At 46.8% G+C, this 24,329-nt stretch overlaps 1 protein-coding gene across 1 annotated transcript in view; it reads left to right on the top strand.

The window, feature by feature from the left end:
- Window positions 1–221: 221 nt before the first annotated feature.
- Window positions 222–24,329, top strand: part of rtf1 (RTF1 homolog, Paf1/RNA polymerase II complex component) — a gene marked incomplete at its 5' end in the record, with an annotated part of 47,837 nt that continues 23,729 nt past the window's right edge. Inside the window, 11 exons of the mRNA XM_086003815.1 lie at window positions 222–338; window positions 3,467–3,614; window positions 7,440–7,644; window positions 8,497–8,608; window positions 10,840–10,951; window positions 11,858–11,993; window positions 13,543–13,720; window positions 15,287–15,369; window positions 22,690–22,777; window positions 23,089–23,196; window positions 24,191–24,268. Of these exons, the coding sequence (XP_085859941.1) occupies window positions 222–338; window positions 3,467–3,614; window positions 7,440–7,644; window positions 8,497–8,608; window positions 10,840–10,951; window positions 11,858–11,993; window positions 13,543–13,720; window positions 15,287–15,369; window positions 22,690–22,777; window positions 23,089–23,196; window positions 24,191–24,268 (1,365 nt within the window). The remainder of the gene's footprint in view (window positions 339–3,466; window positions 3,615–7,439; window positions 7,645–8,496; window positions 8,609–10,839; window positions 10,952–11,857; window positions 11,994–13,542; window positions 13,721–15,286; window positions 15,370–22,689; window positions 22,778–23,088; window positions 23,197–24,190; window positions 24,269–24,329) is intronic.

Below are 24,329 nucleotides of genomic sequence, written 5' to 3'. Positions count from 1 at the left end.
AACAGGAATACAAACGGTGGTTTACCACAGGGGGCAAATATTTTTTTTTAAAGTTGAATATTTTATAAACAGCTGCAGTATGCTTTCAATGGGTGGGGCCATAGAGCATTATTTGGAACCTAAAGTCCCTCATTCCCATTTAAGTTTGGTGGGTCGGGCAAGGGTTTAGTTAATTACCAAGAGGCAATAGTATTAAGTGACCTTGTTTGTCTCCTTGTCCCATTCAGGAGTTGCTGTCATTGGCTAAGAGGAAGCGGAGTGAGCCAGAGCAGCAGGAGCAGCAGGCAAGCAAACCATCAGCATCATCAGATTCGGAAACCTCGGATAGCGGCGATGAGGTGACCCATTTAACCTTATTATCTCCAATAAATAAAGAAAAAAAGACTTGCATTTCTACAGCGCCTTTCACGACCACCGGACGTCCCAAAGTGCTTTACAGCCAATGAAGTACTTTTGAAGTGCAGTCGCTGTTGTAATGTAGGAAACGCGGCAGCTCCCACAAACAGCAATGTGATAATGACCAGATAATCTGTTTTTTAGTGATGTTGATTGAGGGATAAACATTGGCCAGGACACTGGGGAGAACTCCCCGTGGTCTTCCTAAAAATAGTGTCGTCGGACCTTTTACTGAGAGAGCAGACGGGACCTCGGTTTTGCATCTCATCTGAAAGACAGCACCTCCGACAGTGCAGCACTCGCTCAGCACTGCACTGGAGAGTCAGCCTAGATGATTGTGCTCTAGTCACTAAAGTGTGACTTGAACCCAGAACAAATGTCAAGAAAGATATAAACAGCTGAATGTGAATATTTGTAAGGATGTTTCCTTTTGGAGTGTTACAAACATGTAAAGGAGGTGAGCCTAGACCATCAGCTTCAGCAAGCTGATCTCACCCGGTACAACCTTCAGCCTCTCGCATGCCCTCCCCGGGGCTGCACTCGGGGTGGGGGGGGGGCGCCGGGGCTGCGTTAGTGTCGGGGGGGGGGGGGGGGGAGTGGAGGGGACACGCCGGGGCTGCGTTAGAAACATAGAAAAATAGGAGCAGGGGTAGGCCATTCGGCCCACTTCGAGCCTGCTCCGCCATTCAATATGATCATGGCTGATCCTCTATCCCCATACCCCTTGATGCCTTTTGTGTCTAGCAATCTATCTATCTCCTTCTTAAATATATTCAGTGACTTGGCCTCCACAGCCTTCTGTGGTAGAGAATTCCACAGGTTCACCACCCTCTGAAGAAATTTCTCCTCATCTCAGTCCTAAATGTCCTACCCTGTATCCTGAGACCCCTCATTCTAGAACCCCCAGCCAGGGGAAACATCCTCCCTGCATTCAGCCTGTCTGAAACATAGAAGATAGGAGCAGGAGTAGGCCATTCGGCCCCTCGAGCCTGCTCCGCCATTCAATATGATAATGGCTGATCATCCAAACTCAGTACCCTGTCCCTGCCTTCTCCCCATATCCCTTGATCCTTTTAGCCTTAAATATATCTAACTCCTTCTTGAATATATTTAATAAATTGGCCTCAACTGCTTTCTGTGTTAGAGAATTCCACAGGTTCACCACTCTCTGGGTGAAGAAATTCCTCCTCGTCTCAGTCCTAAATGGCTTACCCCTTCGCCTTAGACTGTGACCCCTGGTTCTGGACTCCCCTGCCATCGGGAACATCTAGTCCTGTTAGAATTTTATAAGTTTCAATGAGATCCCCTCTCATTCTTCTAAACTCTAAAGAATATAAGCCTAATCGACCCAATCTCTCCTCATACATTCCTGCCATCCCAGGTATCAGTCTGGTGTATCTTCGCTGCACTCCCTTCATGGCAAGAACATCCTTCCTCAGATAAGGCGACCAAAACTGCACACAATACTCAAGGTGTGGTCTCGCCAAGGCCCTGTACAACTGCAGCAAGACTGCCTTGTTCCTGTACTCAAACCCTCTCGCTACGAAGGCCAACATACCATTTGCCTTAACCGCCTGCTGCACCTGCATGCTTACCTTCAGCGACTGGTGCACAAGGACACCCAGGTCTCGTTGCACTACCCCTTCTCCCAATCTATTGCCGTTCAGATAATAATCTGTCTTCCTGTTTTTGCCACCAAAGTGGATAACCTCACATTTATCTACATTGGGCAGATGCATGGCAGATGCAGTATAATCACCCAACCTGTCCAAATCATACTGGAGTTTTTCGGCATCCTCCTCACAGCACACACGCCCACCCAGCTTTGTGTCGTCTGCAAACTTGGAGCTATTACATTTAGTTCCCTCGTCTAGATCATTAATATATATTGTGAATAGCTAGGGTCCTAGGACCGATCCCTGCGGTACCCCACTAGTCACCGCCTGCCACTCGGAAAAAGACCCATTTATTCCAACTCTTTGCTTTTTGTCCGCCAACCAGTTCTCTATCCAAGTCAGTACCTTGCCCCCAATCCCATGTGCTTTAATTTTGCACGCTAATCTCTTATGCGGGACCTTATCGAAAGCCTTCTGAAAGTCCAAATACACCACATCCACTGGTTCTCCCTTATCTATTTTACCAGTTACATCCTCAAAAAATTCCAGTAGATTTGTTCAGCATGATTTACCTTTTGTAAATCCATGTTGACTTTGTCCGATCCTGTCACTGTTTTCCAAGTGCTCTGTTATTACATCTTTTATAATGGACGCTAGCATTTTCCCCACTGAATTTTATACGTTTCAATAAGATTCCCCTTTCATTCTTAACTCTAGTGAATACAGACCTAGTCGACCCAGTCATGTCCGGGGCGACGCTGGGGCTGTGTTAGTGTCGGGGGGGGCTGTCACAGAGATTATGCTGTGGGATGTTTCTATGACCCTTGGGGTTACTGTGCTGCTAGTAGAGCCACTAATCAGAGACCTAGTACTCTCATCTCTCCACACTGCCTTCTCTTCCAATGCAGGAGGGAAATATTCAAGTCCCAGGCTGCTTTGGCCCACCAACTGTTAGTGTAGAGGGAGCTTTACTCTGTATCTAACCCGTGCTGTACCTGCCCTGGGAGTGTTTGATGGGACAGTGTAGAGGGAGCTTTACTCTGTATCTAACCCGTGCTGTACCGGAGCAGGGGGTTGTTTGGGCACAAGGAAAGGCCTGGTGTTCTCTTGACGTGTTTCATGATATATGAAAGTTGACAGATTTAACCTGTACAAGGCCACTCAGAACAGGACTTTGAGATCCAGTGCACAATGCTGTCATACTATCCCCTAACTAAATCTTCTATTCCAGGAGTGCGATTGTAACTGCCTCTGTTAACATTGCAGCTGTGATGTCAAAGCAGTTTTATGTTGCTGTGTGGAAAATCCCAGTAACAGGAAATTGAAGCGTGGTTTCTACACAGAAGCGATTCTTGCTGTGCAACTACCAGGGGCGCACTGCCTGGGGCCTGTATTGAAGGAGGCTTGTGTCGGTAATGGAGAAGGTTTATTTAACAGTGTGCTTTCCTTTCCAGTGGACAGTGGGAGGCAGCAAGACCAAAAAGAAGGGAAAAGGCAAGGGTGGGGAGAAGAAGCCAGCCACCAAGAGAGCGGTGAATAAGGCGGCGTCATCCGGCAGCTCAGCCGAAGACAGCTCTGGAGATAGCTCCGCGCCAGAGGAAGGTAAACCATTGACATTCTACAGTAACCTGCACCCCAAGGATGGATGAACATAAGAAATAGGAGCAGGAGTCGGCCATTTGGCCCCTTGAGCCTGCTCCGCCATTCAACAAAATCATGGCTGATCTTCTACCTCAACTCCGCCTTCCCACACTATTCCTATATCCCTTAATTCCCTTCGTTCCCCAAAATTTATCGACCTCTGTCTTGAATATACTCAACGACTAAGCATCCACAGCTCTCGGGTAGAGAATTCCAAAGATTCACAACCCTTTGAGTGAAGAAATTTTTCCTCATCTCAGTCCTGAATGGCCTACCCCTTATTCTGTGACTGTGACCGTGTGTTCTAGATTTCCCCAGCATTAACTCTGTCAAGCTCCTTATGAATTTTGTATGTTTCAATTAGATCACCTCTCATTCTTCTAAACTCTAAGGAATATAGGCCTAGTCTACTCATAGGGCAATCCCCTCATCCCAGGAACCAGTCTAGTGAACCTTCGCTGCACTCCCTCTAAGGCAAGTATGTCTTTCCTTAGGTAAGGAGACCAGAACTGTACACAATACTCCAGGTGTGGCCTCACCCAATGCCCTGTATAATTGTAATAAGACTTCTTCACTTTTGTACTCTAATCTTTGTAACGTACCATTTGCTTTCCTAATTGCTTGCTGTACCTGCATGTTAACTTTCTGTAATTCATGTACAAGGACACCCAGGTCCCTCTGAGTGCAAACATTTCCCAGTCTCTCTCCATTCAAAAAAATTCTGCTTTTTTGTTTTTCCTACCAAAGTGGATAACTTCACACTTCCCCACATTGTATTCCATTTGCCATGTTCTTGCCCACTCAGTCAACTTGTCTATAGCTCTCTGCAGCCTCTTTATGCCCTCCTCACAGCTTACTTTTCCACCTAACTTTATATCATCAGCAAACTTGGATACGTTACACTGTCCCTTCATCTAAGTCATTAATATAGATTATAAATAGCTGAGGCCCAAGCACTGATCCTTGCAGTACCCCACTAATTACCCAAAAAAGTCCCATTTATTCCTACTCTCTTTTCTGTCCATTAACCAATCCTCAATCCATGCTAATATATTACCCCCAATATCATGAGTCCTAATTTTGTGTAATAAATGCTTGTGTGGCACCTTATCAAATGCCTTCTGAAAATCCAAATACACTACATCCACTGGTTCCCCTTATCCATCCTACTAGTTACATCTTCAAAAAACTGATTTTCTAAGTGCCCTGTTACCACGTCCCTAATAATAGATTCTAGCATTTTGCCTACTGCTGATGTCAGGCTAACTGTTCCCCGGTTTTTTCTCTTCCTCCTTTCTTAAATAGCGGGGTTATGTTTGCTACCTTCCAAACCTTGGGGACTGTTGTAGAATCTAGGGAATTCTGGAAGATTAATACCAGTGCATCCACTATCTCTGCAGCTCCCTCTTTTAAACCCCTAGGATGCAGGTCGTCAGGTCCAGGGGATTTGTCGCCACTTAGTCTCATTAATTTCTCCAGTACCATGTCTTTACTTATACTGATTTCTTTAAGCTCCTCATTCTCTCTAGACCCATGGTTCCCCGTTATTTCCGGAATGCTTTTTGTGTCTTCTACCGTGAAGACAGATAAAAAGTATTTGTTTAATGTCTCTGCCATTTCCTTATTTCCCATTATAATTTCTCCTGTCTCTGCCTCTAATGGGCCCACGTTCACTTTCATTAATCTCTTCCTATTTACATACCTATAGAAACGTTTACAATGTGTTTTTATGTCTCTTGCTAGTTTACACTCATTCTCTTTATCCTTTCTTTATCAATTTCTTGGTCTTCCTTTGCTGAATTCTAAAATCCTCCCAAACCTCAGGCTTACTGCTCTTTTTGGCAACATGATAAGCCTCTTCCTTTGATCGAATACTATCTTTAACTTCTCTTGTTAGCCACGGTTGGACCACTTTTTTCCTGTGGGGGTTTTTGTGCCTTAAAGGAATGTATATTTATTGTAAATTATGTATGTATTCTTTAAATGCTAGCCATTGCTTGTCTAATGGATGTATTAATTCAGGCATCCTCCCTCTCTGCTCCTGAATAGGGGTCTCCCACTTTGTACTTCAATTAATGAGAACAATTCATATAGTGCAGCAGTGCTATTGACCCATGCAGATTTCCATCCCTGATCTGTGCCAGGCTACGGTGCTATTAACTTGCCGGTCTGGTTTCAGGAGAGCAGTTGCGTACTAATTTCCGACCCTCCATCACTAGAGGTAGCACTGGGGTACAGTGGAGTGAATGGAAGGGGTTATAGGCCAGTGGAGTACATTGATGGCAGCAATTCACCAAACCATGGAAGAGTTCATCTCTGCTGCTACCAGAGCGAGGTGAAACAGTGCTGTTAGATTTGAGAGTTCAACCGTCTGCAGGAGAATCGTGTGTGCCCTGTTAGATCTGTATTCCAGTAGGAGTCAGTACCTTCAGGAGAACCATGCGTGTCCAACTGATGTCACTAACCAGGCGAGTCACACTGAAGCGGTTTATCCCTCAGTTCATGCAGCCAGCAGTTGATTACTGCCTTAGAATCAAATTCTTTCATAAAACATATTTAAAATCTGCATAAAGCCCCCTCTGGCAATTTGATGTTCTTGAGGGTGCCTTTTATTTCTTCCCTCCCCTCTCAATGGTGTTGACCTTTAAGGAACAATATTGAACGTCTTTGGATGTTTTAACAACATTTATATAGCGCATTTAATGTAGTAAAACGTCTCCAGGAGTGTTACCAAACAAAATTTGACACCGAGCCACATGAGATATTAGGGCAGATAATCAAAAGCTTGGTCAAAGAGATAGGTTTTAAGGAGGAAAGAGAGGCGGAGAGGTTTAGGGATAAAATTCAATTAGAAGCGCAAGAGGCCAAAATTGGAGGAACGCAGCTATCTGAGGGTTGTAAGGCTGGAGAAGATTACAGAGGTAGGGATAATGGCCCGGGTTTTGCGGTCAGTGGCGAAGGGACGGCGCTCACTGCTGACCTCAAAAAGCAGCCCAGAAAGTCTTAGCGGGCTCTAGAGCACAGACTTTATCTATTCTGACGTCACTTGGAATTTGGCGCCTTCTACAGGGGATCTGTTGAGTCCAGTACCAGGGCAGGCAACAGGTAAGCTGATCAGCCAATCAGATTGAAGAATTCTCACAAATGGCAAAGCAGGAAGTAAAAAGCAGGAAATATAAATCATATTTAAATCATTGTACAGAAATCAAAATAAAGATTGGGACATACACTGGTGGGTGGGAGGGGGCAGTTAAGGGAGAAATGTAAATCTTGGAACACAAACTTGGAATAAAAAAGTTTAAAAAAAAAAAAAAAAAAATCTGCAATGTTTAAATGTTCTTCTGAGGGAATGAGACTCCTCAGTTGTAAAATTAGTTTTTCAGGGCCAGAGAGGTTGTTCCTTTGTAATTATGACTTAGTGTGCTGTTAGAAACTCAGTTACTCATTAAACAAGGCTTAACATTTTCATTGGTTTTTACAGCGAGCATAGGGCGTAAATAGTTGATCTTCAGGACAAATCAGTGATATCTAAGGATTCCATCTGCAAAGACTCCCAACAGCGCACCCTGTGGAGGAGCAGGGTGTCGCTGACACCAACTTCTGGATTTCCACGTTTAACTGACAGCCTCACCGTTATTACTACTGCAAATTCCAGGCCATTGTTTTACTACATTAAAGGCGCTATATAAATGCACGTTGTTGTCTATTTCCTCCTTGTCTCCCTTCCTCTGTTTCCCTTGTGTAGATAGTACTTGGTGAATGAGTGAGTCGTGTTTGAAATTTCAGGGGAGGTTTCTGATTCGGAGAGCAGTAGCTCGTCTTCAAGCTCCGAGTCTTCATCCTCATCAGAAGAGGAGGAGTTCCACGATGGCTATGATGACGACTACATGGGTGATGATGAGGACCGAGCAAGGTTGGAACAAATGACTGAGAAAGAACGGGAGCAGGAACTCTACAACCGGATAGAGAAGAGAGAGGTGCTAAAGAGGAGGTGAGATTCTGTACCAGGGACTCTGACCACTCCTTGTAGTCTTTGGTACAGGCACTTCTTTATCTCTGATACCTGGGACCTCTTAAATTTTTCTTTCTCGTTTGTAGTTACACAAACATCAGTTATTATTTAACGTTGTCCCCATTAGAAGGTTTAATGTTTAATGAAGCTTCCCAAGGATGTAACATGGAATGATGGTAGCGAGTATTGAGTTATGATGGTAAGGAAGGGAACATCTCACCGAAGCACAGTGTGTCGAGCTGGCCAGCTCACAGTGAACCCCACATTCAGCTGCACTGACACTTGGGCATGTAGCAAATGATGATCTGCATGACACTGAAGCATATTACAAAGTCCCAGCTTTGATCCTCTGCTGAGGGAGCTGATCTCTCCCAGGTAGCAGTTTGAGCTCTACACTTGTCCCTGTACCGGGGAGGGAAAAATTACAGAGGTGGAAGTAAGTGGTCTTGGTGATAGAGAGGACGGGCTACTGCTGAGTGTTTACCTAACTCAGCGCAGGATGAAAGTCTGACCTGGGACAGGCTGGTCTGTGTGCCTCAGTTATACCATTCCTACACCAATGATATCAGGCGTCAAAAGTTAGCCTTCTAGAACGGTGTTTTTTTTGGTGATGTCAAGGTAAAGTGTGTGCAGTGGGAATGGGTTAATTGAGCTGGAATGAAACTGCGAGGAGAAGGGAGAAAGGCGCGAGAGAGTTATCAACCTGGCTGCTGTTGAGATTTGTTTCTTGCTCTGTTCTGTGTGGGGCACAGATTAGCTCACCTCAGTGTGAAGTTGGAAGTTGAACTGAATTTCAGCCGGTATTCAAAGGGTTCCTCCAATCTTTGGCAGGTTTGAAATTGAAAAGAAGCTGAAGGCAGCAAAGAAGAATGAAAAGAAAGAGAAGAAGAAAAAAATGGAGGAAGAGCGAGAGAAGAAGATGCAGCAGATTCAGGAGTCGCAGGTATCCTGTTTTAGTCTTTTCCCCCTTTGCGGTTGTTGCTCCTGCTGATCTCTGTGCAGCCCACTGCAGAGAGAGGTTGGGAGCCCACCCTGGGCCCTTGTGTTCACTGTGTGGCCTGGTCTCTGGCTCAGTGCAGAGAGAGGTTGGGAGCCCACCCTGGGCCCTTGTGTTCACTGTGTGGCCTGGTCTCTGGCTCAGTGCAGAGAGAGGTTGGGAGCCCACCCTGGGCCCTTGTGTTCACTGTGTGGCCTGGTCTCTGGCTCAGTGCAGAGAGAGGTTGGGAGCCCACCCTGGGCCCTTGTGTTCACTGTGCGGTCTGGTCTCTGGCTCAGTGCAGAGAGAGGTTGGGAGCCCACCCTGGGCCCTTGTGTTCATTGTGCGGTCTGGTCTCTGGCTCAGTGCAGAGAGAGGTTGGGAGCCCACCCTGGGCCCTTGTGTTCACTGTGCGGTCTGGTCTCTGGCTCAGTGCAGAGAGAGGTTGGGAGCCCACCCTGGGCCCTTGTGTTCACTGTGTGGTCTGGTCTCTGGCTCAGTGCAGAGAGAGGTTGGGAGCCCACCCTGGGCCCTTGTGTTCACTGTGCGGTCTGGTCTCTGGCTCAGTGCAGAGAGAGGTTGGGAGCCCACCCTGGGCCCTTGTGTTCACTGTGCGGTCTGGTCTCTGGCTCAGTGCAGAGAGAGGTTGGGAGCCCACCCTGGGCCCTTGTGTTCACTGTGTGGTCTGGTCTCTGGCTCAGTGCAGAGAGAGGTTGGGAGCCCACCCTGGGCCCTTGTGTTCACTGTGCGGTCTGGTCTCTGGCTCAGTGCTGTTCAAAGTCGCAGCTGTTGATGTTTAACCACTCCTCTTACCGGTGATAGCGGCTCATGTTTCCACAAGAAGTGCCACCCTCTTTCCCCTCCCTCCCTCCCATCTCCCTACATCCCATCACTGGATTGTTTTTCTGACTCATTTGTTATGGTACTTGATGTGGTTGAAGAAGAATATTGCTGAATATTTGGCCTGTTGTTGGGATGTGGTTTTATACATTCTCAGTTTAAGTGGTCATTCTCAAGGACAGTGAGGGTTTGTCTTTAGTAACAAATCATGACACATTTTTAAAATAATTTGGGATATGGGCGTCGTTGGCATTCATTCCCCTTAAGAAGGTGGTGGTGAGCCGCCGCCTTGAACGGCTGCAGTCCGTGTGGTGAAGGTACACCCACAGTGCTGTTAGGGAGGGAGTTCCAGGATTTTGACCCAGCGATGATGAAGGAATGGCGATTATACTTCTAAGTCAGGATGGTGTGTGACGTGGCGGTAAACTTGGAGGTGGTGGTGTTCCCCATGCGCCTGCTGCCCTTGTCCTTCTAGGTGGTGGAAGTTGCAGGTTTGAGCGGTGCTGCAGTGCATCGTGTAGATAGTACACACTGCAGCCACGGTACGCCGGTGGTGGAGGGAGTGGAGGTTTAAGGTGGTGAATGGGGTGCTGATCAAGTGGACTGCTTTGTGTTAAGCTTCTTGAGTGTTGTTGCAACTGCACACATCCAGGCAAGTGGAGAGTATTCCATCACACTCCTGACTTGTGCCTTGTAGGTGGTAGGCTGTGCTTCCCTCAGTTACCATGCAGCCACCCATGGCAGGCAATGGAATCGGGCAGAGGACAACAGTTGGGTGTGTCTCGAGTTTCTTTTCCCCCTCCACCTGCCCCCAGATCTGCTGACCAAGGTGGCTCGGCCCTGTCTTCTGCATGTCGAGACACTTGGAGCTTCCTGAGGGGCTGAGTTAGTGCAATTGAGATGAGCTGCTTCAGCTGCCCTGAGCCCCATGTGTCAGGCGGCCCCAGGCTCAGTCCTCTGTGATCTTAGCCAGGTGCTAAGATGTTGGCCAACACTGTTGGCCTCAGTGCTTGGCCAAAGGAAGGTGGTAAGTTAGCTCCGTGTACCTGCCTCTGCTGCAACATGCCTTCATGGTAGATCAGCCTGCCAGTAGTGCCCAGGCTTGCAAATCGAGGATGAGCACTCGGGCAAGACACTGAAGGGTGGTGGGCTCCTCTGGGACTGTTACCCAATAGGAGGCAGTGCCTTCAGGGTAAAAGTAGCCAAAGAAAGAGTTAGTTTCATGTAAGGATTGGAGAGTTATTTTTAAGGGAGGTGTGCTGCTGAGGATTTGTAACTGAATAGCAATCTGTAGAAGTAGGTAACAACGGGGATGAGTACATCTCCTGGACCAGGCTGAAGTGTTTTTGTCACCCCAGGTGATGTCACACAACAAAGAGCGGCGATCAAGAAGAGACGAGAAACAGGACAAGAAGTCTCAGGCTATGGAGGAGCTGAAAGCGGAACGAGAGAAAAAGAAGAACAAAACTGGTGAGGAAAAGCAGTGGCAGGGCCGATAGTCCACGATTAGATCCAATGGGCTCGAGGTTTTGGTGAAGACTCAACCGTGGGACCTTTGTTTTTCAGACTTATTTTAGTGACGTTGAATGTGTCTCTGCAAATTATAGCACGTTCAAAGGAGGGGGAGTCCATCTCACTCACTCTCCTTCTCTGGGCTCCCGCCCCCTTTGGACTCTTTCTCATCACCCCTCCCCCTCGCTGGACTCTTTCTCTCCCCCCCCCTTCCTCCCCCTCTCTGGACTCTTTCTCTCCCCCCGCCCCCTCCCTCTCTGAACTCTATCCACCCTCTTTCCCACCCCCCCCCCTCTCTGGACTCTTTCTCTCCCCCTCCCCCCTCCCTCTCTGGACTCCACTCTCTTCCCTCTCTGAATTCTCTTCCCCTCTCCCTCCCTCTCTGGACTCTCTTTCCCCCCCCCCCCCCCCCCCCCCCCACACCATCCTCTCCCTCTCTCTGGGCTCCCCACCTCCCCTGACTCCCTTCGCCCTCCCGCTCCCCCTCTTGGGGGCTCCTCTCCTGGCCCCCCTCCCCCTCTCTACCCCAGCAGAGTCCAGCTGGTAGTGGTCGGAGGGATGAGCAGGACGCGATGGAGGTTAGTGAGCTTAGACCCTAGCAGGTATGCTAGATGGGAAGGTCAGTGAAAGAGGAGGATGGGGCAGCCACTTCAATGGACCCATCTGAGAATGTCAAGAGGCATGGAGGGTGGATGTGGGCATATCCAGGTGGTTTCAAACCTGCGGCATTTACCCAAGAGGGGGTGCGAGGGAAAGGTGACGTGACTGGGTGACACGGTGAGCATCTGCAGAAGAGGAAACTGCTCTTCATTAGATGGTGCATGGAAGTGACAAGTCTGGGGTTTGACCTGTTGTTTCTTTCAGCTGAACTGTTGGCCAGGAAACAGCCTCTGAAAGCCAGCGAGGTTTATTCCGACGATGAAGAGGAAGAGGAGGAGGAGCAGTCTAGTGTGAAGAGTGATCGGTCGTCCAGGTCGTCGTCTTCTGATGAAGAGGAAGAGTAAGTTCTTGTTAGTGCGAACGCGACCTATCTACAGTGACCATCTTTGATTCTTAACCTGAATTGTCGTGGGTTATTACATTCTTTTTAACACGAGTGGTCTTTATGGCATATTTCCCTGCTTTGGAATGAACGTTGACCCTTTGCCTAAAGTTCTGGAGTAAACGGGCATGTAAATCTCTGATCAGCCACGGAGCAGGTACCAGCAGTGCCAGCGATGCGGTTCAGCAAGATCTGGCAATGAACAGTTGTGCACCAGATGCATTCAATTCTGCAGCCTTGGACGTGAGTGAACGTGTGCTGGGTGGGTGAATGCTTTGCTGGGGGCAGCCGCATCAGAGGTGGAAATGAGGAAGTGCTTGAGGAAATCATCAGCTACAGAGATATTTTGGTGAATGGATGGCCACAGAATGGGCATTTGGGAGTTTAAAGGTTGCAAGTGACTTGGGGGAGAGAGATTTTCCAGGGCAGATGGGGTTCGAGGGGGCGTTGAGGGATGTAGGTGGTTGGAGATGGCCTCGTCAGTGATTGTGACCAAGTGAAATGAGGAAGTCAAGGGGCTGAGCATGAATGTGGATGGGAGAGTTTATATGGAGGGGGAGGTTTAGGGAGACTGGAGTGCAGTGAATCCAGAGGAGAAGGGGCCAGGGGAGCTGATACGGAAATTGAAATTGTCGAGGACCGTTCGTCACTCAGTGCAGAGGCTGATAGAGGAAATGAACAAGGATATCTGGGGGCTGATAAACAGTGAGGATTTTAAAGGAGAATTGAGAGAAGTGGAACAGATTGAGATGCTCAAAGGAGGAGATGATGCCAGAAAGGGGAGAGACCAAGGTGTGACTTGGTGGTGAAGGTCACTCTCGCCACAGTGGTTTGGGTTGGGTGGGGCAGGGCAGGTGGTGGAACGTATAGGCAGGAGGGGAGGCTTCAGTAAAGGCCAAGGTTAGCCAAGCTTCACTTACAATCCACAGCCTTACTGCTGATGTGTTGAAGAGTTTTGCTCCAAAGGGATTGGAGACTTGTTGATCTTCCAGCAGAGTCCAAGGAGGTAGTCGTGGGTGGGGTGAGAGGGATGGGAATGTGGTTGTTGAGGCTAGCCCCCAGCGGGTGCGCTGGGTGGGAATGGTGGTGAGAGGACGATATAAAGGCTCGGCCCTTGGGAGAATGCCGAGTTGGGGGGGGAACCTATTCTCTTAAAGGGGGATTCAAGCCTGGGATGGCGACAGGAGAGTAGGAAGAAAGAACCCTAGTGATGTTTCTATGATTTTTGTGTGCAATTTGGGGAAGCAGTGATGTGGCTTTAGTTAATGGTTTTAGATTTAAAAATTGTAAATGGGCAGTTAGTGTCAGGACAAGTTCGAACACAAGGGATTGCAGCTGACCCCAAACCTGTCCTCACCTCGTACGTTTGGTGGATTCATGGATAGCAATTGGGAGCAGGAACCCTGGCTGATTTCCCCGTGATTGGAGATGTATTGAGACGTTTGCTGTCTAGTGCTGATAGTTCATTGTCGCTGAGATTAACTTTGATTATTTTTTATTTGGGCAGAAAGGAGGAAGTTCCAGCCAAGTCACTGCCGGTCACTTTGCCAGAGGAACTCAACAAAATCAGGCTTTCACGGTATAAACTGGAGCGATGGTGTCATATGCCCTTCTTTTCCAAAACGGCGGTTGGTTGCTTTGTCCGCATTGGCATTGGAAACAGCAATGGGAAGCCGGTGTACAGGGTAAGTATGGAGGTGTGGCTACTGGTGTATTGGGTCAGTATGAAGGTGTGGCTGTAGATGTTTAGGATCAGTGCGGAGGTGTGACTGCAGATGTTTATGGTCAGTGTGGAGATGACTACAGATGTTTAGAGTCAATGTGGAGGAGTGACTAGATGTTTAGGGTCCCTCCACCACTGGCACACCGTGGCTGCAGTGTGTACCATCTACAAGATGCACTGTAGCAACTCACCAAGGCTTCTTCAACAGCACCTCCCAAACCCGCAACCTCTACCACCTGGAAGGACAAGGGCAGCAGCCACAGGGGGAACACCATCACCTCCAAGTCACACACCATGCTGACTTGGAAATATATTGCCATTCCTTCATCGTCACTGAGTCGAAATCCTGGAACTCCCTCCTAACAGCACTATGGCAGTACCTTTCTACATGGAATGCAGTGGTTCAAGAAGGCGTCTCCTCACCACCTCCTCGAGGGCAATTAGAGATGAGCAATAAATGCCAGCCTTGCCAGCAACGCCCACATCCCATGAACGAAAAAAAAAAAAAGCAAAGTAATACTATTGGGGAGGACTATCCAACATCGATAGTAACAGAAAAATAATCTGACCCCTCGTGCTGTGGCAGCTCAGGGAGCAGGAGCAGTGTTGTACCTTGATATTGGTAAGCCCTGACCAGGATTCTTAAAGGAACTAAGAGAGCCTGGAACAAGCTTGCATGTCAATCTCTGCCAAGACCATTTGTACACGCTCGTGTGTGGAGTGGCCAAAATCTTAGAGCAGATTACCAGGGGTGCGTAATGCAGGCTAGGTCCCCTCATCATCCACCCTAATCTGTGCTTCAGCCAATGATTCCATTTTCCATTCATAAAGTGCACGGTGCACATAACCACCAGTGCTCTCTGACTGACCGACTACATCTAGATCTCGTGCACACCCTTGAACAATGCATTGAAACTCTGTTTCAATTCTTCTCCGACAGTTTTTAAAATAATCTGTCGCAATCCAACCGAGTTTCCACCTCTTCCCTTGCAGCTCCACCCTTAGTTTTTTTTTGTTCGTCCCTCACTCTTCCATTTTCCTCTTGTGTGCTGAACACTTCTTTCCCCGCAGCTCGAAAGTCCATCCAAAACTTGAACACTACTCCCCATCAGGGGGAGGCTTTTGTAGCAGCTCCTGCACACCTTTCACCCTGTTCCCACCCCTTGCTCTTTGTCACAGCCATTTCATTAATATTATGGTCAATGCTTGTCTGAATTTCCCTTCTAGACTCAATATCACACTTCCTCCCGAATGCATCCTCACTCTGTTGTAACCAAGACTCATTGCATCATTTCTCTGCTAACTCACTCCTTCATAGGGATTCAAAACTGAAGAACTCCCTTTTAACGTGCTCTGCAGGCTTTTAAGACCCAAGCTTGGCATTGGCTCAGCTCATCTCTTCTCCAGTTGTCATCCTTGGTGTCCTGCCTTGTATAGGCCTTGGTCCTTCATTTAGGTGTCTCAATGCCACAGAAGTACTATCCGATGTGTGTGGCTGGTGGTTCTAAATATCTCTCTCTGCTTCCAGGTCGCCGAAATCACTGGTGTTGTGGAAACTGGAAAGGTCTATCAACTGGGCAGTTCAAGGACAAACAAAGGCCTGCAGTTACGGTAGGTACCAGAGAATGAAAAGAGTCAACGCCAAGGTTGCCAGAGCATTGAGTGGTGGTTGGCCAGTTGTCTAATATACTCCCTACATCACTGGTGTCACAAGATTTTATGAAATGTTGTTTGATCTGGACCAATTCAGTCATGCGATTGTAGTGGAACTCTGATTTCAAAAACATGTGGAGTGTTTTGCCTCAATTTTAAAATTCTCATCCCCCCCCCCCCCCCCCCCCCGGGAGATATCGGCGCTCCTCCAATTCTGGCCTCTTGTGCTTCCCTGATTTTAATCACTGCACAATTGGTGGCCGTTCCTTCAGCTGCGTAGGCCCTAAACCCCTCCGTCTCTCTCTCTCACCCTTTAAGACATTCCTTAAAACCTACCTCTTTAACCAAGCTTTTGGTCATCTGCCCTAATATTTTCTTATGTGGCTCAGTGTCAAATTTTGTTTGATAATTGCTCCTTTGAAGCGCCTTGGGACCAACATTCCCTTTAAGCTGCATGACTGCGCAGCGCTCTTGAGCTCCTGCGCAGCCGATGGGCCAGCTTTTAAATTGATAAAAACAGCGCATGCGTGGAATTTTGAATGGGCCACGCAGCCCAAAACAAAATTACAGGGAACATTGCTTGGGACGTTTTACTATGTTTAAGTTGCTATATAAATAGTTGTTGTAAGAAGGCTGCGGATTGAGCTGAAATGAAACAAATTGCTGGAAATACTCAGCAGGTCAGGCAGCATCGGTGGAGAGAGAAACAGTTAACGTTTCAGGTCGATGATCTTCCATCGGAACTGGGAGAAGTTAGAAATGAACAGTTTATAAGCAAGTACAGAGCTAGGAAAAAAGGGGGGGGGGGGGGAGGAAAAAACAAAGGGCAAGGTCTGTGATCGGGTGGAGGGCAGGAGTGATGAGATGATGGTGCAAGGCAAAAGGGGGAGATAATGAGACAAGTATAGAAACAAAAGATAGGTCCAGAGGAGGTGTAACTGGCAACAGCAGAACCATTACCAGCACCTGCATGGGTAAAATTCACCAAGGTTATGATCCGCAGTATTTTGCTTTTGTGAATTGAGCTTGTCGTTTGTTGTTCTGAGCCCATCCATTTGTTTACAGTTGGTGAAAAGGGCAAATGCCCCTCTACCCTGTTGAACACATTTTATTCTGCCAGCTTCTTTCCTTCACTCTTGCCCCAAATTACTCACCTGAAGGCGGTAGCTACTGTTGGAGTGTGGTTCGATGTTGGAACCAACCCTCCGATACTGTATTCAAATAAGTCGGCCAAAATGGTGATCACCGGAGTTGCTCTACTACATGGAGTGTTGCTGCCTAACTGGACCCTATCCTTACCAGAAGCAGGCACAGGCTCTTTCCAGCTGGGATTAAGGGGTGATCTTATTGAGGTGTTTGAAATGATTAAAGGATTTGATGGGGTAGATAGAGAGAAACTATTTCCTCTGGAGTCCAGAACAAGGGGGCATAACCTTAAAATTAGAGTTAGGCTGTTCAGGGGTGATGTCAAGAAGCACTTCTTCACACAAAGGATATTGGAAATCTGGAACTTTCTTCCCCCAAAAATGCTGTTGAGTTTGGGGAGCAATTGAAAATTTCAAAACTGAGATTGATAGATTTTTGTTAGGCAAGGGTATTAAAGGTTACGGAACCAAGGCGGGTAGATGGAGCTGAGGTATAGATCAACCATGATTTAATTGAATGGCTGAGCAGGCCCGAGGGGCTGAATGGCCTCCTCTTGTTCCGATGAGATTATTGGAAATTGGTCAGACCCCCTATCTGATTCATTTCCTTTAACCTGGTGATAATGAGATCAGTCGTAATGCCACACCACTGCCCCGCCTAAAGTCAGCCAACTGACCAGGGACTGACTCCAAGACTATCTGGTCAGTATAGTTCAGAACCACCTCGGTGGTGCATGTACTCAGTAGGCTATCGGGATGCTGGTGGATTGATTGTGAAGCACCAGCCGAATTAGTTGAGAGTTGGTTTTAGCGCTGGAGAGGAGCTTGTACTACTGTGCCATCCTGTTCAGTGACTGCGCCATGTGATTTGTGATGTCTTGCTTCAACCCAGCTGAAGATTTTACATTACAATGAGTCTACAGCACAGAAACTGGCCATTTGGCCCAACTGGTCTGTGCTGGTTTTTATGCTCCACGCACGCCTCCTCCCACCCCTCTTCATCTAACCCTATCAGCATATCCTTCTATTCCTTTCTCCCTCGTGTACTTATTTAGCATCCCCTTAAATGCGTCTATACTATTCGCCTCAACTACTCCCTGTGGTAGTGAGTTCCACATTCTTGCCACTCAGTAAAGAAGTTTCTCTTGAATTACCTCTTGGATTTATTAGTGACTATCTTATATTTATGGCCTCTAGTTTTGGTACCCCCACTCCCACAAGTAGAAATATCTTTTCTACATATTAAACACAGTTTATTAAATCACAGTGAAGAAACAAACTACCCCTCACCCACCCCTACGTTTTGTTTTCTGCTCTCCAACAAGTGACTACTTTTCCTAGGCTGCAGTTCCATGGGCAAAGGCAGCCTTCCAATACTTTGTTCACATAGGATTGCAAAGGATATACGAACAGAAACAGGCCATTCGGCCCAACCAGTCCATGCTGGCACCCACGTTCCACATGAACTTCCTCCCGTCTTTCCTCATCTAAATCGATCAACATAACCCTCTATTCCCTTCTCCCTCAAGATGATCAGGACTGGGAACTAAACATACAAGGGTATTTGACAATTAGGAAGGACAGACAGGAAGGAAAGGGAGGTGGGGTTGCTATGTTAATCAAGGATGGAATCACTGCAATAGTCAGAAATGATATTGGGTCAAAGGATCAGGATAGTGAAACAGTTTGGGTGGAGATAAGGAATAATAAGGGGAAAAAGTCACTAGCGGGCGTAGTCTATAGGCCTCCTAACAGTTGCAACTCTGTTGGTCGGAGTATAAATCAGGAAATAGTTGGGGCTTGTAATAAGGGAACAACTATAATCATGGGGGATTTTAACTTTCATACTGACTGGACTAATCAAATTGGGCATGGCAGCATTGAGGAAGAGTTCATTGAGTGTATTAGGGACGGGTTCCTTGAGCAGTATGTAACTGAACCAACCAGGGGGCGGGCAGTCTTAGATCTGGTCCTGTGTAATGAGACAGGATTAATAAAAAAGGTCCTAGTAAAGGATCCCTTTGGAATGAGTGACTATAATATGGTTGAATTCCAAATTCAGTTCGAGGGTGAGAGAGTTGGATCTCAAACCAGCGTACTGAGCTTAAATAAAGGAGACTATGAAGGTATGAGAGTAGAATTGACTAAAGTGGACTGGGGAAACAGATTAAAGTGTAAGACGGTACAAGAGCAGTGGTCTACATTCAAGGAGATATTTCACATCTTTCAAGATAAATATATTCCACTGAGGAAAAAGGGGAGTAAAAGAAAAGACAGCCATCCGTGGCTTAGTAAAGTAATAAAGGATAGTATCCGACTGAAAACAAGGGCATATAAAGTAGCCAAATCTAGTGGGAGGATAGAAGATTGGGAAGCATTTAAAAGCCAGCAAAGAATAACTAAAAGATTAATTAAAAAAGGGAAGATAGATTATGAAAGTAAACTAGCAAAAAATATAAAAACAGATAGCAAGAGTTTCTACAGCTATATAAAAAGAAAAAGGGTGGCTAAAGTGAACGTTGGTCCCTTAGAGGATGGGACCGGGAAATTAGTGGTAGGGAACATAGAGATGGCAAAGACGCTGAACAAATATTTTGTATCAGTCTTTACAGTAGAGGACACTAAAAATATCCCAACACTGGACAAACAGGGGGCTATGGGGGGGGGGGGAGGAGCTAAACACGATTAAAATCACTAAGGAGGTGGTACTTGGTAAAATAATGGGACTTAAGGCGGATAAATCCCCCGGACCTGATGGCCTACATCCTAGGGTCTTGAGAGAAGTAGTGGTAGGGATTGTGGATGCATTGGTGATTATTTTCCAAAACTCCCTGGACTCAGGAAAGGTCCCGGCAGATTGGAAAACTGCTAATGTAACACCCGGACAAACCAGCGCTAATATTGAAACATACGGAGATTTTGACAAAAAGCTGGAAACTATAGACCAGTTAGCCTAACATCTGTGGTTGGTAAAATGTTGGAGTCCATTATTAAGGAAACAGTAACAGAGCATTTGGATAAACATAATTTAATAGGACAGAGTCAGCATGGTTTTGTGAAGGGGAAGTCATGTTTGACAAATTTGCTCGAATTCTTTGAGGACGTAACATACAGGGTGGATAAAGGGGAACCAGTGGATGTAGTGTGTTTGGACTTCCAAAAGGCATTTGACAAGGTGCCACACAAGATTACTGATCGAGATAAAAAATCACGGGATTGGGGGTAATATACTGGCATGGGTGGAAGATTGGCTATCTAACAGAAAACAAAGAGTTGGGATAAATGGTTCGTTCTCGGGCTGGCAATCAGTAACCAGTGGTGTTCCGCAGGGGTCAGTGCTGGGACCCCAACTCTTTACAATCTATATTACAGGAAACTTTGTGCTATCCGGCACCGACGGGACCGAGCTGTTGCCGTCCCATCAAAACTGCTGGACAAACCAGCGCTAATGTTGAAACATACGGAGATTTTGAGCTCCGTATCTGGCAACAAACCCTAACAGCTTCTAAACAGTCGGCCGTACCTTGCAAGCGTCTCTGTAGCTTAGCAACAGCTTCAGCGAGACCTTGCAGAGCCTGACTGGTGGGAAAAAAAAGCAACAAAAAGAAAAAAAACCTAACGAAACGGCTCCTGATTTTTGCCGGTGGCTCGAGCATTCTGGACAGTTAACCTCCAGATAAACCAAAGTTTCCTGTAATGATTTGGAGGAAGGGACCGAGTGCAACATATCCAAGTTTGCCGATGATACAAAGATGGGAGGGAAAGCAGTGAGTGAGGAGGACATAAAAAACCTGCAAAAGGACACAGACAGGCTAAGTGAGTGGGCAGAGATTTGGCAGATGCAATATAATATTGGAAAGTGTGAGGTTATGCACTTTGGCAGAAAAAATCAAAGAGCAAGTTATTATCTAAATGGAGAGAAACTGCAAAGTGCTACAGTGCAAAGGGATCTGGGGGTCCTGGTGCATGAAACACAAAGTTAGTATGCAGGTGATCAGGAAGGCCAATGGAATCTTGGCTTTTATTGCAAGGGGGATGGAGTATAAAAACAGGGAAGTCTTGCTGCAGTTATACAGGGTATTGGTGAGGCCACACCTGGAATACTGCGTGCAGTTTTGGTTTCCATATTTAAGAAAAGATATACTTGCTCTCGAGGCGGTTCAGAGAAGGTTCACTCGGTTGATTCCGGAGATGAGGGGGTTGATGTATGAGGAGTTGAGCCTCTACTCATTGGAGTTCAGAAGAATGAGAGGCAACCTTATCGAAACATATAAGATTGTGAGGGGGATTGATCGGGTGGATGCGGTGAGGATGTTTCCACTGATGGGTGAGACTAGAACTAGGGGGCATAATCTTAGAATAAGGGGCTGCCCTTTCAAAACTGAGATGAGGAGAAACTTCTTCACTCAGAGGGTAGTAAATCTATGGAATTTGCTACCCCAGAGAGCTGTGGAAGCTGCAACATTAAATAAGATTTAAAACAGAGATAGACAGTTTCCTAGCAGATAAGGGAATTAGGGGTTACGGGGAGAGGGCAGGGAAGTGGACGTGAGTCTAGATTCGGATCAGCCATGATCCTATTGAATGGCGGAGCAGGCCCGAGGGGCCGTATGGCCTACTCCTGCTCCTACTTCTTATGTTCCCTCATATGCTTGTCTAGCCTCCCCTTAAATGCATCTATATTATTCACTTCAACCACTCCCTGTGGTAGTGAGTTCCACAGTCTCACCACTCTCTGGGTAAAGAAGTTTCTTCTCAATTCCCTATTGGATTTCTTGGTGACTATCTTACATTGATGGCCTCCAGTTATGCTCGTCCTCACAAGTGGAAACATTCTCTCTGTATGCACTCGATCAAAAACTTTCATAATTTTAAAGACCTCTATTGGGTCACCCCTCGGCCTTTTTTCAGGAGAAGAGAGACCCAGTCTGTTCATCCTTTCCCAATATGTATACCCTCGCATTTCTGGTATCCTCCTTGTCAATCTTCTCCGCACCCTCTCCAGTGACTCCACATCCTTTTTATAATATGGTGACTAGAATTGTACACAGTACTCGAAGTGTGATCTAACCAAGGTTCGATACAGGTTTAGCATAACTTCCCTACCTTTCAATTCTATATCTCTGGAAATAAACCCCAGTGCTTGGTTTGCTTTTTTATGGTCTTGCTAACCTGTGTCGCAACTTTTAGTGATGTGTGTATTTGTACTCCGAGATCCCTTTGTTCCTCTACCCCACCTAGACTCGCACCCTCCAAGTGATAAGTGACCTCCCTATTCTTCCTACCAAAATGTACTACCTCACATTTATCTGTGGTGAACTTCATTTGCCAATTATATGCCCATTCTGCAAGTTTATTAATGTCCTCCTGGAATTTGTTGCAGCCCTCCTCGGTATTGACTAGGCCCCCCCCCCCCACCCCAATTTGGTATCATCCACAAATTTAGAAATTGTGTTTTTGATTCCAAAGTGTAAATCGTTAATGTAACTGGTCCCAGCACTGATCCTTGTGGAACACCACTACCCACCTTCTGCCACTGTGAATAGCTACCCTCTACCCCTACTCTCTGCTTTCTGTCTTGAAGCCAGCTCGCGATCCAATCTGCTACTTGTCCTCTGACTCTGCATTCTCTGACCTTGTTCATCAGTCTATTATATGGTACCTTATAGGCCTTTTGAAAATCTAGATAAATTACATCTACTGCATTGTTGGTTGGGTGTCGGTAGCGGGTGGGAGTCACTTCTGGTCCTGTCCTTGTACGACCCCACACAGCAAGCACACTGGACAGCGATCAGGAAGCAGGGTCCCTAGCTGTGTTTCCACCCACCCCCCTTCATTTCCTGGTCCAGTGCAGTGAGTCCAATGTGACGTCCCTGCTGCCTGAGATCAAGGAACTGAGCACATCCCGGGGTCTGAACTTGGGGAGCTTACTCGTTGTTCTCGGTTCTGTTCTACAGCCGCAATACCTTCCCTCAGTATGTCAGGGAGCTGCAAATGTATTACGCTGTGAGATGTGAAAAGTTCCCGTATTTCCCAGATTAACTGCAAGCAGCAGTGAAGGTACGAGCTTTACTTTCCACCATGTTTTCCTTTCTCCGATAACAGAAGTGTGATTTTTTTTTTTTTTTTGCAGACACGGCTCAGATGAACGGGTGTTTCGACTCGAGTTTGTATCAAACCAGGAGTTCACAGAAACAGAGTTCATGAAATGGCGGGAGACGGTGAGTTGTGTGGCGGGGCGGGGTTTGTTGGTTTTGGTTTTATGCTGGCAGTGTGGTAGTTGATGAGCTGCAAGGCTGATGCCTTAGCGCGACCATGTGCTCTGGTACCTGCAACATTTGAATGGCTCAAACAGAATCGGGGTCCATGTTCCAAAGGCTGTGGAAAGCTCGCAGGGTAACTGCTGCGAATGGGCTTCAGCCCTGCTCATGGTTGAAGCAGCACCGTGGTGGGGGTTGTCCCAGGGCCTCGGGTGGGCATCAAGTCCCGAGTCTTGTAGAGATAGCTTAACCTGTGCTTCCCATTGTTTCAGATAATGATGGGAGGCATGCAGTTACCAACCATGGATGAAGTTAACAAGAAGGAGCAGCAGATCAAACAGGCACTGGAGTATAAATTCAACGACCGTGACATCGAAGAGGTATGCCACTCAGCAAGAGCCAAACAGTCGAGCAAAATCGCTGAATGTCCTTTTTCCATCCCCATTGTCAATTAGTTTGTTTTGTGGTTAAAATATTCCACTCAGATGAACATACAGACTTTCCCGCTCTTGGACAGGGCTAGAGGATAGAGTCACTTAATGACCCCCGCGTCACTTATAGCAGGATGGGGAGCAGAGTAAGGACCCAGCACCAGAGTGCACTACCAGCCTCTTCTGACCCTGGTCCATATTTCGCACCAATCATTCTGCAGCCTCTGAAATTGTGAATTTAATGCCAAAGTCGGGGCATTTTCATGCTATGGGCCCATGTTCACGAGTGGTTCATTTCACGTTGGTCCCATACAGACAGCAGTCAGAGGAGAGCGACTCTCACCCCGTCAGTCTGGAATCGATTTAACTCGGATTCCAAAGGTGACGGTGTTTAATGTATAGCCCTTGGGTGGGGGGAAATACAGTTTCACAATTCCATGAATTTCCATTTTTCTTGCAAGCTGCCCAGTAGGATGCGTGAACTATCCATATATAAAATGGCTACTGTAATATTAAATAAAATACTTGGGAATACATTTTGAAACATGCGCACAGCAAATGACAGTCAGATTAAAGTGTGTTATTAGACTTGACACAAGCACTTTAATGTATGGTAACTAACTATCTTAGACCGGGGATTGAACGTGGGACTTTCCTGGTGTCTGTGCCTCAGTACCAACACGCTACCGAATTTACACTCAGGGGCGAAGGGAGCCCAGATGAGCATTGTGGGGAGTGGAGTATTAATGGGAGACCATCTGGACAGTGGAGATTCAGGCAGTATTGTACAAAATCACCTCCAGCAAGTACAGTGCTGTCTAAATATACAGAAGCATGAAACATACCCCTAAAACTGAGAGCAGCTCGATGCCTAATGGAACTGCCAAAGCTGTAACAGTCATTCTTGCCCTTGTCATTGAGCACTGCTGTCCTGTTCTTGCAGATTGTGAAGGAGAAGGACAGATTCAGGAAAGCACCTTCCAATTACGCCATGAAAAAGACTCAGCTCATGAAAGAAAAGGTGAGCAGCACTATGTATATATGGATATGTGTATATTACTTTTTGTACATGGTATGTCACT

Source organism: Somniosus microcephalus, chromosome 12 (genome assembly GCF_052327205.1).
Source record: "Somniosus microcephalus isolate GS21.2 chromosome 12, FLI_Smic_1.0, whole genome shotgun sequence".
Classification (NCBI taxonomy): domain Eukaryota; kingdom Metazoa; phylum Chordata; class Chondrichthyes; order Squaliformes; family Somniosidae; genus Somniosus; species Somniosus microcephalus.
This window is presented reverse-complemented; position numbering and strand designations above follow the sequence as displayed.